The sequence below is a fragment of the Carassius gibelio genome, chromosome B2, assembly GCF_023724105.1.
Source record: "Carassius gibelio isolate Cgi1373 ecotype wild population from Czech Republic chromosome B2, carGib1.2-hapl.c, whole genome shotgun sequence".
Lineage (NCBI taxonomy): Eukaryota > Metazoa > Chordata > Actinopteri > Cypriniformes > Cyprinidae > Carassius > Carassius gibelio.
In genome coordinates this window covers 28,560,512-28,576,264 of record NC_068397.1, presented here as the reverse complement: position 1 = coordinate 28,576,264, position 15,753 = coordinate 28,560,512, and the positions used below count along the sequence as shown (strand labels likewise).

The window sequence follows — 15,753 nt, the reverse complement described above, 5'->3', positions numbered from 1 at the left end:
ATTCACTGTGAAAGCAAAGCTTACAGAAAATATTTAAACCACACAAACAAAAAACTATTAAACTATATATATATATATATATATATATATATATATATATATATATATATATATATATATATATATATATATATATATATATATATATATATATATATATATATATATATATGAAGCTTTAATACAAAAATAAACATTTAATTTAATTTAATTTAATTTAATTTAATTTAATTTAATTTAATTTAATTTAATTTAATTTAATTTAATTAGCAGACGCTTTTATCCAAAGCGACTTACAGTGCTATCAATTTTTACCTGTCATGCATTCCCGGGGAACTGAACCCCCAACCTTGCGCTTGACAGTGCAATGCTCTTACTAATCATTTTATAAATATAGTATAACAATAATAATATCAATATTTCTAATTTACAATCTAACAAATTATATATATATATATTGCATTGCATTACTCACAGTATGAACGAAGCAGTGGTCGCTGTCCTCCTCAGCATACAGGACCCCGTCTTTAATGAACACAGAGATGGCTCTCAGCATGAAGGACACAAACAGGTTCATGTGGATGAAGTTCCTGGTGCAGTGAAGCTTCCTGTTGACAGATGGATTACACTGTTGTTAGGGGATTGAAATTCTTAAGTGTTTGGGTGGGCAGCTGAGGGTCTGTATCAACGTGCAAACACTCATCAATGCTTCTTATCATAATGTACATCATACAAAGGTTCTTCAGATCACTCTGTTTGCTTTTTAGGTACTGTAAAGCACCACTACACGGATTGCTTTTCTAAAGAACTAAAGAAAACTAAGTACTCGAAAGCTTTTCCATTTGCATCAGGCTGTAAGATCCTTTTTCACTGTGATCAGGAAACTGTTCTTTAAAAAGTTAAGAGGCCAAACTCACATCTGGGTGATAACACACACCCAAAAAAAAAAAGAAGAAACAAAATCAATTATATTTTGCATGAAATGAAATCGCAGTTTGGTACAACAGTTAATATTTCTAGTAAAACACTCCTCCCTAACATAATCAAATCACTACCAATAATGTAGCAAAAATAACATGGTAATACATCATGTTGTTGGAGTTTCATCAGTATATGTTAAACTGACCGGAAGCGGCAGAGAATGACCATAGCTGTGGTCAGAGACACCAGAGATGTGCTGTAGCCCACCGTATAGAGAGCTTTCACAGACGCATAGTACATGTCCTTGGGAAGGAAAGAGAAAACTGTAGTTTAGCAGAGCTTTTTTTCATTTTTTTTTCATTTATGTTTGTGCAATAATTTGAATGCTTTTTTCAGAGGACAAAAAAAAGAAGACTTTTTATCTCTCAATCCCAATTTTGCAGTTCTGATTACTTATCTTGTGATTCTGAGAAATGCAAGACATAAACTCACAATTGCAAGAAAAAAGTCTGAATTGGGCAAATCGAGACTTAAAGCTTGTTTCTGCAAGAAATAATAATAATAATGATAAACTACGACTTTATCTTAATTATGACTTTATCTCACAGTTCTGACTTCTCAAAACTTTGTCTCACAAATTCAAGTTATAAACTTGCATTTCTGATTCAAAAATACTTGTAAGATATAAACTTGCAATTCTGACAAGTCAGAAACTGCAAATAAATAAATAAACAAATAAATAAAAGTCTATGTGTAATTATGTCAGAATTATGAGATAAAGCTTCTCCATTGCCTTTTTATTTCAGTTTTTCTTGGATGAAAAAAGCTTGTCACATGATATACTCACAGGTTTGGTTGTGTTTTCACCAATCATACAGGCATCAACATAGTGTGGATACGATTCAGACCAACCGAACTCTGTACAGTTTCTGCTGATCTTCCCAGGCCCTGAAAATCAGACAGGCAACAAGCAGCACAATGATAAATCATGCATGTTTCCTGCTTTTAACATACTGTAAGCAGCTGCTGCAATACGCTGCTGTCAGCAGAACCACAAGAACAGAAGAGTACATACATCACATGTACATTTACAATGACTGATGATCTCACAGGAAGCCTAAAGCTTAGTGTTTCTTTGAGACCTCAGGCTGATCTTATGTTAAACTAATCCACAAATAGAACCAAAACCTTCAGAAGATTCACTTGAAAAACGCTTGTTTATGTTTAGATTTTTATTTCATTTTTATTTTATATTAAGTTATTTTTCTCAACATACCGAGCTCACTAAAAATAAAGTTCCATGGTAAAACCATGCTTTTTGGAGGTTATTTAAAATGAACAAAAATAAATACACAGATAATATAAATGTGATAAATAATAAGGTTCCAATAAGGCCCTTAGCTAACATTAATTAAAAACTAGCTTTATTAGTTAATAAAAATAGAATTGTTAGGACATGTTAGCTCAGGTCCAACAGATAATATTAACAGATACAAACCTTTGATTTCAATAATGTGTCAGTAAATGTTCAAATTAACATTAAGAAAGATTAATAAATGCTCTAGAAGTATTTGACCTTGTTAGTTCATGCTATTGCTAAATAATGTGGTTAAGTAATATTAACAAAAGGAATCTTACTGTAAAGAGTTATCAATGCTTTTCATTTATATTACTATAATTAGATATATTAATATAATGAATTATATTACTATTACAATTTATATTAGCAGCAGCAATTCATTAAAATGTCAGCGTGCAACGTCTCTCACCTTCCTCTGGACTCATGAAATCGAAGAGCTCGGGACAGTTGACCTCCACGACCTTGCCGACACTGGTCGCCTCCCAGCAGGTCAGATTGTCCCACTCCCACGGACACTCTGAAAACAACACCCCCAAACTCACATTAGTGCGCCTCGCATCTCACAGCAGCTAGTTCGGTTTGTCTTGCTGGGACTACTACAGAGATTTGAGGACTGTTTGTTTCAGAGAGTTACTATGCTGTTATTTGAACTTCCTTAGAGTGCCAAGTAAATAGCATGGCACAGAATAATAATTCAAGACCATATATAAAATATATTGAAATATCAAGGTATTGCTAACTGAAACAGCATCTGTACCACAACATAACGTAATACAATGGAACAGCATCGATAATATCCTCTTTTGCATATAAAACAAAATCTCATGAAGCCAAATTACACCTGGACTCATGACACTCGTATAATAAATGTCAATTATACTAAAGTCTTTTTTAGATTAGCCCGAGAGGACGCCAAGGTGAGCGTAACTGTGAGCAGCAGGGGGCGTCAGCAGCGGTTCCTGCCCGAGGACTTCAACGTGATCAATAGGTGATGTGGATCGAGATCCATCACTTTCATCATTGCATTTGACTCCTCGTCTCCCTCAGCTCATTACAGAAATGATTCTGGAATTAATCACAGAAGAGACTGGCTGGATACCAGCAAAAGATGATGTGGAGATACCTGATAGTGTCAGAACATCAACAACAGATTCTGGAGTGAATTGTGGGCAGATTTAGAGTTTTAAACATGATCAATTCATTTATTCTTCTGTAAAAGGTTTAGTTTTACCTATAATAAAAATTAAAAATGAAACAAGTCTATTTCAACTGTAGACAGCAAATGGAAACGCTTCAGAGTTCTAGAAAAAATATGATTGTTTTCAACTATACTTAGAGATCTTTAACTAAAGTCAGGGATCTGACCACACTAAAAACAAACAAATAAATAAATACTACACAGATTCAATAAATAATTCTGTAAATAAATAAATAAATAAATAACAGTCGCAATGTGAACACTGTAAATAAATAATATTAAGTCTCAAATTCAAATAAATACAAACTAACTGAAAAGTACTAAATAAATGAATAAATAAAAAAAATAATATTAGTCTCATTATGAACAATTTAAATACGAGTGAAATAAAAAGTAACAAAAAACATGAAAAATAAATATTACCCAGATTCTATCAATTCTATAAATAAACGAGTTCCAGTTTTAACAATATAAATACAAACTAAATAAATAACGAATAACTGAATTAATGTAAGTAAAACTAAAGTAAATAAAAAACTATTCAGTCTCAATATGAACACTATGAATATAAAATGAATAAATAAATACACACTAGCTAGATTTAATAAATAAATTCTCCATGTGAACACTATACGTAAAAACAATCACATAAAATTAATAATTAAATAAAGAAATAAATACTACCCAGATTCTATAAATAAATTATGTAGGATACGATCAAGTTTCAGTGAAAACACTATGAATACAGACAAAATGATTGACTGAATATTTCATAAACTAATACTATTCAAGCTTAATATTGTCACACACTGTGTCGGCGAGAACGATGGAGATGTGGATCAGAGAAACGGTCTTGAATAAATCCCAAACAATCAGGATGACTGTGACATACAAACATGACATTAGTAGACCTGACAAAGACAGACAGCACAGAATGGGACTTAAATACATGGGCTAATTAAAAGACACACCTGGATGACATGAACACAATCAAACAAGAGATACTGGGTCTAGAAAAAACTCAACAAAACAGCTCCATATTCCTGACAAATATCAACACTGCAAACTCAAACTAAATAAAAACTAACCAACACTAATAAACAACTAAAATAATATTGTTGCATCTCGGTATTGTCACTATAAATACAAACTAACTAAATAAAAAATATAAAACCTAAATAAAAAGCAAACAAACACATGAATGAATGGCTATCCAGATTCATTTTTCTCTGACTCAGATATTTTTTTTTTGTTTGAATCATAACTGAAGCATCATTTCAGCAATCATTTTCCCCTGCAAACTCTCCAAGGAAAAATAACATTTATCCGCAGCTAGTTTCACAGAATTGATCAGTGAAACAATAACATGATTCATGAACGTGCTTAGGTGTTTTGCTAACGCACAGGAAGGAATGAAGTCATAGTTACTTTGGCCGAGAGCCTGATTAACTAGATGCTGTACATTTAGATTGATTAAAGTCTCTAGAGCGACGCTCGGTCTGTCTGCTCTTTCTAGCTCCAGTGATGATGTGAAGTGAAAGTGGAAAGCAGTGGTTTTTGTCTGTCTGGTGGCGCACGTTCTTTCTCACACATCTCAAATCGGTCCGGACACAAAGCCAATTATCTGAAAGGCCAAACGAGAGCTCACTAAACCAGAGGGAGAGAGCGAGGGAGACGGAGAAATAGCGAACTAACCAGGTGCAGATAAAAGTGTTCATACTGACACGAACACTGACTCTCTGAATCATTTCTAGCAGCAAACAGCTTCAGATGAACACATGTGCTCAGACTGACTCACTGCTGTAAAGGTCATTGCTGGATCATAATCAGATTTACTGCTGAGATATTGCCGATCAGACTCACAGACTAATCAAAGAGTGACATCACTGATGCATCAGGAGCCCTGAGGACATGCGGCTGCTCGAGCATAAACATCATCAACATTTTAAACCAGACACACACGTGTAGAATACGCTATGTTAGAATACACTAAAAATAGAATGCAAAGAAGCATTCAGTGTGCATGTCATATTAATGTTTTTACTGTTAACTAAGACTAATACAAATGACTTTCATTGGGAAAAGACTGAAATAAATAAACATCAGTATTAGATTAAAAAACAGGAAAAACAGTAATATTGTAAATTATTATACAAATACAAAAACTGCATAATATATGTGCGTGTTCTGTGTAGATTTATTATGTATATATAAATACATATACATACATACAGTATATATTTAGAAAATATTTGCATGTATTTAAATGTCTTTATTTATATTCATATAATTTATATTATAAATAAATATATTTAATATATAAACAGCCTATTTTTATGAAATATATACATGCATGTGTGTGTATTTATATATAAATAATAAATATATACAATAAAAACACATATTTTATGCACACAATTTTTTTTTATTTTGGATTTGATTAATCGTTTGCCAGCACTAATATATATATATATATATATATATATATATATATATATATATATATATATATATATATATATATATATATATATATATATATATTAATATATTTATGTTTATATTTATATTTATATACATATATATAATTTTTTCCTAATTTAAAATATTAATAATATTACAATAATATAAGAACATAACTACTAATTATATTTTAATATTATAATTATAAATAATAAAATCTTATAATAGTATGACAAAAATATAAAAGTATATTAATAATACTAAAATAACAGTCAAATTACATTGAATGTTTAATTCAAGAAGTGTATCATTAAGATGTTATCATCTTTTGAAAAAAAAAATAATAATAATAATAAACAATAATAATTCACTGAATATATTTATTTAGCTTTTTAAACCGAATTCTGTGTAAAATATCTGCCCTTTTGGCAGACCAATCAAATAATTAATCAAGATGAAAATAATAATGAAAAAAAAAAAAACCTCCAATTGATACTGCTTTCTCATTTTTACAGACAGCACTGACGCAAAACTGCAGTGATTATTCATATCTGTGTTATTTTGCTTACGTTCATGTTCTACATGACACTAGTAGCACTCTCGCTCACTTTCTCTTTTGTCTCAGTTTCTCTCCCACACACTTTAGCTTTTTCTGTCTGCATCTGTCAATCTCTTTCTCAACCCCTTCTTGCAAACGTGGCTGTTTTATTTCCGGCTGAATGATTTTCTGTCTGTGCAGCGATGAGCCTGCTGTGCTTTAAGGAACAGGAGAGGACGAGGATCAATGAAGATGTAAACAGACTGAACACAGAGGTCATTCCTCCACAATACTCCCAGTTCAAAAACACAGAGACAATAAAGTTAACTTCATCACATGCACAAAAATATCAAACCAAGCAGCATTTACTCTAAAGAAAAACAGCACAAGCACACAATTCAAACCAAATATATCACAAAAGATGTTTGTTATATAATCAAATGCAAGATCAAATGCATTTAAAGGTATAAATCACAGGTATCTGTGCTCAGAATGACATTGAGTTCACCAAATCCATATTTTGCAGTTACTGTATAAACTCCTTCCCCACCAGTGATAGCTTACAGTTTAACAAGGGTTTCAATTACTGGTGTTTTAATGGTTTGCAGATATCTTGAAACTGACGCTTAATTCTCTGCTGGTAAGCATGTTGCTCTGTCCTTTGCGGTTGAGGGTACTATTGTTAATGTTAATTAGCTTAACCGCCCCCAGAGGATGCTGATTGGACGGCTCAAATTTGCCTAGAGCTGAATGGCTTTGAAGCGAGGCTGAACGACGAGATGTCTGAACACACACAGTCAAACACATTACCTTCTTCTCATCAAGTTAAAATGATGTTGCCTTCATACCTTACAGTGCATTTTCTAATGCTAATAAAAACATTTATATTATTTATTACTTGTTTTTAGGTTCATATAATTGGGATCAATAAGATTATTTTTCTTATGCTCACACAATTCTTTGATAAAAAATACAGTGAACAGTAATATTGTGAAATATTTTTACTATTTAAAATAGCTGTTTTCTTTTTATAGATATATTTAATATAATTTATTCCTGTGATGCAAAATTGAATTTTCAGCATCATGCCTCCAGTTTTCAGTGTCACGTGATCCTTCAGAAATCAGTCTAATATGCTGATTTAACAAGAAACATTTATTCTTATTATTATAAATGCTGAAAACTGTTCAAAAGTTTTAATGACATTAATATATTTTCCATTTCCAGGAATCTTTGCTGAACAGTATGTTCATAAGAACAGCATTTATTCTGAATAAATATTTTGTAACATCATAAATGCCTGCTGTATATATATAAAAAAAAAACACAATTTAAGGCATACTTGCTAAATAAAAGTGTTAATTTCCAAACCTTTGACAGGTAGTGTACATTTAAACCTGCACATCGTCTGTACACCTTGAAATGACTAAAGTACCATCAAAATCTAATTTCTGAATCAAACCGAAACAAAACTAAAGGAATCCTTTTGAAATTAGCTTGTATTCTGCTGACTGCTCTGAAAAGAATAGCAATGACAACCTATAAAGCACATCTGGTTTTAGATGACGGTTGGTAATTGAAAAGCACACAGGTTTTGGCACTGAAGTAATTCCACATGTAAAACTTTTACTGTTCAGTGCATTCGCCCCCAAGTCTCTTTCTAGCAACTCAAGCTGTTTTACACCTTCTAATCTGTTATTTTCTGCTCCAAACAGTCAGAGCTATCTGGAGTGTCCTTGAGGCTGCAAACACATGAGTCAGAGTCGAAGTGCTTTCTCTCCATCTTCCTCTCGGCCCATTTATCCACATCCCGCTGGATGAGTCCTCCAGCTCTCACAGAAATAACTTCTCTTCTCTGTAATTGCTGACAGGTGTCACAGCCCTGCTTCCTGTTTACCACAATACCTGAATACCTCTATAGGGGACGGATGGCACATTTAGTACACGCCGAGCTAAATGAATCCAATGAACACAAGTTCTAGTTCATTTAGTATGTTGAGGCTCTGAGAGAGATGGAGAATCATGAGTGGGAGTGAGATGGGAAGAGAGAATAGAAAACACGCTAGATGGAATGTTGCATTGTAACAGTTCCAAATCACTTCTATTAATTGAACTGAAATAAATCGGTAAAACAATATTGATGGTTGCTGACATCCCCATCTGGCATATTACATGCTCTTACATGATCCAATAAAGCCACATGGATGCAAAAAATTACAGTTTTTCTCATGAGTTTTAATAATACAGAGTGTTTGTTGTCACGTATCCCACTTCAGTTTAATAAAATATAATGTGACTTATATATATTTTAGTTTCACAATTGTTCAAAAGTTTGAGGTTGGTCAAATTAGTAAAGAAATTAATACTCAGCAAGGATGCACTAAATCAAAATTGGCATTAAAGGCATTTATAATGTTTAAATTTATTATGTCCCTAACTAAATCATGAAGAAAAATGCATCATAATTTCCACGAAGACATTAAACATTTTCAGCACTGATGATAAATAAGAAATCTTTCTTGAGTAGCCAATCAGCATATTAGAATGATTTCTGAAGGATCACATGACACTAAAAACTGGAGTAATTTTTCATTTTCATTTTAACCATTTAAAAATATATTCACATTGAAAACCATTATTTTTATATTATATTTATATTTATCAATATTTCCCTTTTTCTGCTGTTTTTACTGCATTTGCTAATAAATGCAGCCTTGGTCTTCTTTCAATTACAATATCTTATTGATCCCAAACTTTAGAACAGATGCGTCTGAAAATGTAATTTAATTAAAATACTGTCACGCTCAAAACTAATCTGTTTAGCTGTGCATTTACTGAATGAGCACTGTGCGATGTCAGAACTGATTGCACTATATTTAATGTATAATCATTTTCTATTCTTAACTGTTTTAAATTCATTTGAAACCCTTTAAATCAATTTTAATTCATTTTCAATGTTTTTAAATTCCTTGTTTTATTGTTGTGATTTTTTTTTTCTTTTCTTTTATGCAAAGCACTTTGAATTATCATTATGTATGAAATGTGCTATATAAGTAAACCTGCCTTGCCTTGCCTCACGGTGAGATACATGCAAGAAGAAAGCGAAGTTAGATGCAAACTTTAATATTTAATATGAATATTTAAGATATTCATAGACCAGACAACGAACAGAAAACTGAACACAACTTAAGTAAGAGGGCCGATGAGGGTAATTAATGACACACACCTGAACCAAATGACAATAAAGCATCACACAGGTCACACAGAGCACATGGGAAAGAAAACACAACAAAACAGGTCCTTGATTGGGTGATATATTGTTATCAGCTATTAAAGTAACTTATACTTTAATCTTACTATCAGCTCACTCATCAGTTCACGGTTCATTGTGAATCAGACATGTGCAAAAGAGGCGTCTCTCACGGTCTGATGCAGTCGGATATTTTAAATTACTCAAAAAAAAAAAAACATAGAAAACTTCAACTGTTATCATTTCCTGTTCATCTTTCACACTGTAATTGGAAGATCAAATGCAATGGTTTATATAAGAGAATGCCATACCAGATGTACACTTCACATTTTGCCACATTTGGTCATCTGTATATTCCATGCTCTGTATGCATATTATACTGTATATGTATACTTTGTGCTCTCTTACCAAACTTTTCGTCATCATTAGGGTCATGCAGGGCAATTAGCTCCAAGCATCTCTCCTCCTCACGTTTGATGACGCAGTTGGAGATCTCTGAATGTATGGGCCATGTCTGAATCAACAAACAGATAAAACACATAAATAAACCAGAACATAAAAAGAGCCGGACGAATAAACAACAGCAACAAACAGGATGCATTCGCTCCACGAAACCACCAAAATGTTTCCAATAACAACTTGCCTGCATATAAACAAGACGAAAAATCAACCTGCAAAATCTGTGCTGGTCCCCCTCTGGAGATAAATAAAAAAAACTTTCACAGACTTTATGTTTTATAGAAGTTGTGTTATTGCTGTCTCTGACATCTATAGGGTTTGTTACTGGGTTGGACCATTGCAGTAAAAATCCAGCTAAAACCGGTTGTCCTTAAAAATACCCTGAGGCTACCCAAGATGTAGAAGAATTACTGTAGATGAGAACAGATTTAGAGAAATCATAGCATTACATCACTCGCTCACTAATGAATCCTCTGCAGTGAATGGGTGGCGTCAGATGGAGAGTCCTAACAGCTGATAAAAACATCACAATAATCCACAGCACTCCAGTCCATCAGTTAACATCTTGAGAAGTGAAAAGTTGTGTGTTTGTTAGAAACAAATCTTTCTGTAAGAGACGCATAACTTTAAAAGTATCCTGTATCCATAATTTCGCTTTCTCCAGTGAAAAGGTAATCTTGTCTCAATCAAAAGGGAAATAAACATAGCTCAATCACAATTTACAAGTGAAAAAAAAGAACACTTCTAACAATACATTTGTAGATTTTAATGTGCGAAGACAACAGGTGATGGACTTTTTCACTGGCTGAACGGTTATTATGCATTATGGACTTATATTTTAACCCAAAACAATGCTTTTAAATTAAAACGTCTTAATGGTGGATTTGTTTCTTACAAACGTAGAGCTTTTTTCTTCTCAAGATGTTAATAGATGGACTGGAGTAGTGGATTATTGTGATGTTTTTTTCATTCTGACGGCACCCATTCACTGCAGAGGATCCATTGGTGATCAAGTGATGTAGTGCTACATTCCTCTAAAACTGTTCTGATTAAGAAACAAACCCATCTGGATGGCCCGAGGGTTAGTAAAGTTTCAGCATATTTAAATTTTGGGGTAATACATTCCTTGAATTCCATAAAAGTGTGTGTAGCAGAGGTTTCTAGATCATTTCTGTTGCCAAATTCTTTTAACATGGACAGATATTAACAACAAATGCAGTGTCTATGCAAATGCTAAACAATTTTTTTTTGTTTACACAATTGATGGGGATCAATTTAGATTTGTAATAAAGTGGCAAAAAATGACACTGCGTCATCTACTGTCCATTGATCCTAATGAAAAGCACTTGAGCAGCCAGCTGTTGCTATGGTTACCTCCTCCTGCAACTTACTGAAAATACACACTTGGACTAACTTGTAATCTAATGTTAGTGTTAACTGAAATGTGAACATTCTAAAATCGTGTATGTAAAATGAATCATGTAATATTTCAGATATATACACTTGATCTCCTTTCCAAACCTTTCATTTTGCCCTCCTTTGGGGCATTCAGGCCTAAATTGGAGAGGTCAGGGGTCAGACCTCAAATTCAGCAGTCTAAAATGATCCTGTCTGCGTTCTGGATTGCAACACAAATAAATTAATAAATGATGGTTCACTTTTTATTGCTTCTGACCACAGTGCCATCTGGATTCTGAATTCTACTGTGTTTACAGACTAAATTACTAGATTTTAATTTGACTCAATGTATCTTTATTTTTACTCAGTTTATGAATAAACACATGCATGTAAAATACCACACTTTACCCTTCAAAAATAAAAAAAAATACACATGCACTACCATTTTTTTTTTTTTCTAATAATCTTCCCCTATAAAGTCTTTTTTTCTGCAACCAGCTATATACTCTGTATATTAATAATTGCTTGATTTGTGTCTGCAACTTTAGGGGAAACTTCTGAGAAAAGTTGATATTCAGGCCTCTGAGAAATATTTTTCAATGGACTTCTTGTACAAATTCTCCACCATTCAAATGGCTTCTCTTTTCATTCTGATTACAGATAAGATGCTCTTGTTTGCTACCTCACTGTAGGGAAATTACCAAGATCTAACAATACAACAGTTATCACAAAACCTCAGGATGTGTCAAACTTTCAGATATGCTTTGAAACTGGCACTAAAACAGAACAGTTTTTTTGTTTTTGTTTTTCAGCTTGCTCAACTAGGTCTTTTTTAATGCTACTTCCTGTTTCTAAGGTGTCCTGAGTGTCTTTTAATGAATTGTTATGTGACTAGCAAAATACTATAACAAATGCAATGATTGTTAGGTAATGCTATGCATTAATTAACTAAGGTTAAGTTATTATAAAGTGCTACCAAAAATCCCTAAGTAAACTATAGTAAATGTTGCTTTGGGAACTAAGTAAAATAAGTTTAATTAGCAAAAATTAATTAAACCTAAATAGTAATAGTGTAAATAATAGCTGATAAAACTAACAAAGCACATTTCTTAAAATGAAACTAAAATTTAATTGAAAACTGAAAGTATAAAAATAAAATCTATTTCAAAACATTAATAGAAACTATGAAAGTATATAAATATTACTATTGCTATGGGTGTTTTGAATGTTTGCTAGGACATTGGTAGCTAGGGTTTTAAAGTCTTTGATCTTTAAATATGCCTATTTTATCATTTACTAAGCAAAACCATGATACCCAATGTTTAATAATGAGGGTGAGCTAAAACTTTAAACAAACAACTGTAATAGTGATTCTTACCTTATCAACTTTCAATAATGGTCACATGTGTAAAATATAATCATCTAAATCTGTATTAACACAAGCCCAAAGCACACAAATACCAGCCCCTCTCTGCTCTTACCATGCTGATGATGAGGAAGAGGACGAGGAAGGTCTCTCTTGTTGCGTGTCTATGCATTCTGCTCACGATTGTTCCCAGAGATCTCACACACAACCTCATAAAGCCTAAAAGAGAAAGAACATTGTTTTAAAACACACACACACACACAAAGAGAGAGAGAGAGAGATACAGAGCTGCTTTAGTACTACTGGCCACATCATAATATACTGCAGCACAGTGGCTGATGCTCAGTCTGGACCCACAAAAACACAGAATCACCCTTACATTCTTTATTATATACATCCCCATCCAAAATAATCAAATCTGTGATCGCTGAAGTGCGCAGAGCCGATGCGGAGGGAGGGGCGAGTGGGCAGGGGTTTACAGGAAATGTGTGTCGGCCAGATTTACTGATCCACAGCGAATCTAAGGAGGTATAAAATCCCATAAGATGAGACCTGTGTGAGGATAGCGAATGGTCTCCAAGCCCCCGCTGTATTACTCATCTTTATTAACTCCCAAAAAAATGAATAAATGGATGAATCATAAGGAATGAAACACACACATAGACAAAAAAAGAGCAGTGATTCAATTACATGCAACTGCAGAACTCCTAACTTGCATGATCAGAAAAACTGACAAATCTGAATCAGATATTACAGTTTTCCTCCAAATGAACGTGTGACGATTTGGTAAGTGAATGCTTTGCAGCTCTCAAGTCTAGAAACGCCCATTTCAGTAGAAAATGTACATCTAAATGTTTCTTCATGCACATTCTCTCTCTTCTCCGTGTTATTTTTGTAACCCTTGTGGGATACAAACAAACAGGCACTTCAAGGAGAGGAAGACAGTTGAGTGTCAATCAAACAGAAGGTTTTTTATGGATGCAAAACACACACTGTGGCTCTGATAACCATCATAATGCGAAGCACAGGGCTGTGTTTCTGAACTGGCTCTGTGCTCTTGAAGGCACAACACCATCTGGTTATAATAATAACAACAGTCATTTAACATTGCATGTTCTTGTGTATTTTTATACCGCTAATGCTATTGTGATCTACTGTATTGCTACATTAATTCCATTAACGGTGATGCATCTTTTCCACAACAAAAAAAGCAACACTGCAACACAAAGAGAAAAGCATCACATTTTCAGCACCTTATGAATTACAATGACTGAATATGGTTCACAATGTCAAAACATTACAAGGTCAAAAGTGTGTAAGGCTTCTGAATAAAATGGAAGTCATTGCAATACATGCAGTTTTTAAAAATCGGATTCATTTTGAGGCAGTAATTTGAATGGGAATATACAGTGGTTTGTTTTGCATGAATGTGAAGGCAGCATTAACGTGTGCTGTGACTCACTGCATGCCTTCATATTCACTGCAGAAATCTGGATTGATTTACTGATGATGTGTGAGGCGTTAGAGAAACAACAGACCTAATGCACGAGAGAAACCATCAGAATTGCCTGATTAATGGCGTTACACAGGTGCTTTTCTGGCTCTAGACAAACAAGCTTGCTTCATGAGCTGCATATTAGTGTACTGGATTATATTTCACCCTAAAAGAAAAAAATGCATAATGTTATTGGCTTTATATAGGATTTATTTTTTATCTGTACATTTTTTCTCTAATTTCCATTGTTAAGTCTCACATTGTTTAACTTTTGAGGTTTGGCTCTAATTCTCATTATTCTTAATGATGGCTCTCAGTAGATTCTCATTATTGTAACAGAGTAATGAAATCTTCCTGTCTGGTCAGTTTTTATTGGATTTTAATTATTAAAATCAGTAGACTTTTAAAGGTAGTACAACAAACAACAGCTTTGATACATTAATAATATAAGGCTACTAAGTAATATAGAATTATAGATTCATATAGAATGTTCTGCATTACAGTCAGTATAATTTCGGATTATTTTCTTTACATATTAGGGTGAAATGTGACATATTCCAGAAAAGCTTCATGAGATTCATCCATTTACAGTTTATATGAAAAACAGCACATGCTTAACGAGGATTTGCGACAAACATGCTTTGAATGGATTCAAATGCATCCTTTTAAAGTGATAATGTGGATGAATCGGTACATTATAACCCACAAATCATCTTTAAATTCCTGAACTGAACGTATATCCGACAAAGCACAAGCCTAATCTCCGCGATCTTTAAATATTCACTCATTTCATATGAATAATTAATCCGTCCATAGAAACGCGTGAAGCGAACGAGAAACACGCCGTTCACTAACTACCGTGTATTATTGTGAACGGAGGTCGCCTGCATTCAGTGCATCGCTCAGACTGCGATCAATAACGACTGAAGAAACGCCAAGAAAGAAGAAGCGCAAACTCACCATTACAGAAAAACTCGCGATATAATCACTCTTCTTCGTTAAAGCGTCTGCAAATGGACGGTTCGATTCGTGCACCTGCGATTTCAACTTTGTCATCCGCGTCTCCCGTCGACAGACCGGAGTAATGAAGGTCTGTAGAGCACTGGAGGAGCGTTGAGAGAGAAGAGCGGTGATTCCCTCACTGCTGCTAACAATCACCTGCACTGAGAGAGACACCAGCATCACTGAGCATCACAGCACGCCATTCACATTATTAAGCCATCACACGCAATCATTCAACGCTTAAGACTGAATACTTTCACCAAATGGCATTATGCATTTTTTTAAATGTTTTTGATTTCTTTG

At 33.5% G+C, this 15,753-nt stretch overlaps 1 protein-coding gene across 5 annotated transcripts in view; it reads right to left on the bottom strand.

Annotated features, from left to right (window-relative positions):
• LOC127951583 (pituitary adenylate cyclase-activating polypeptide type I receptor-like) overlaps window positions 1–15,753 on the bottom strand; it is a 42,319-nt gene that overhangs the window by 9,600 nt on the left and 16,966 nt on the right. For 4 of the 5 annotated variants that reach the window (XM_052549558.1, XM_052549559.1, XM_052549562.1 and 1 more), the window contains exons 3-8: window positions 13,069–13,172; window positions 10,139–10,244; window positions 2,691–2,798; window positions 1,769–1,869; window positions 1,127–1,224; window positions 476–608 (exon numbers count right to left, since the gene is read on the bottom strand). In XM_052549558.1, coding sequence (XP_052405518.1) covers window positions 476–608; window positions 1,127–1,224; window positions 1,769–1,869; window positions 2,691–2,798; window positions 10,139–10,244; window positions 13,069–13,172 — 650 coding nt within the window. Of the gene's footprint in view, window positions 1–475; window positions 609–1,126; window positions 1,225–1,768; window positions 1,870–2,690; window positions 2,799–10,138; window positions 10,245–13,068; window positions 13,173–15,408; window positions 15,623–15,753 lie in introns of those variants that run through there. The other variant, XM_052549560.1, reaches the window with a different exon arrangement.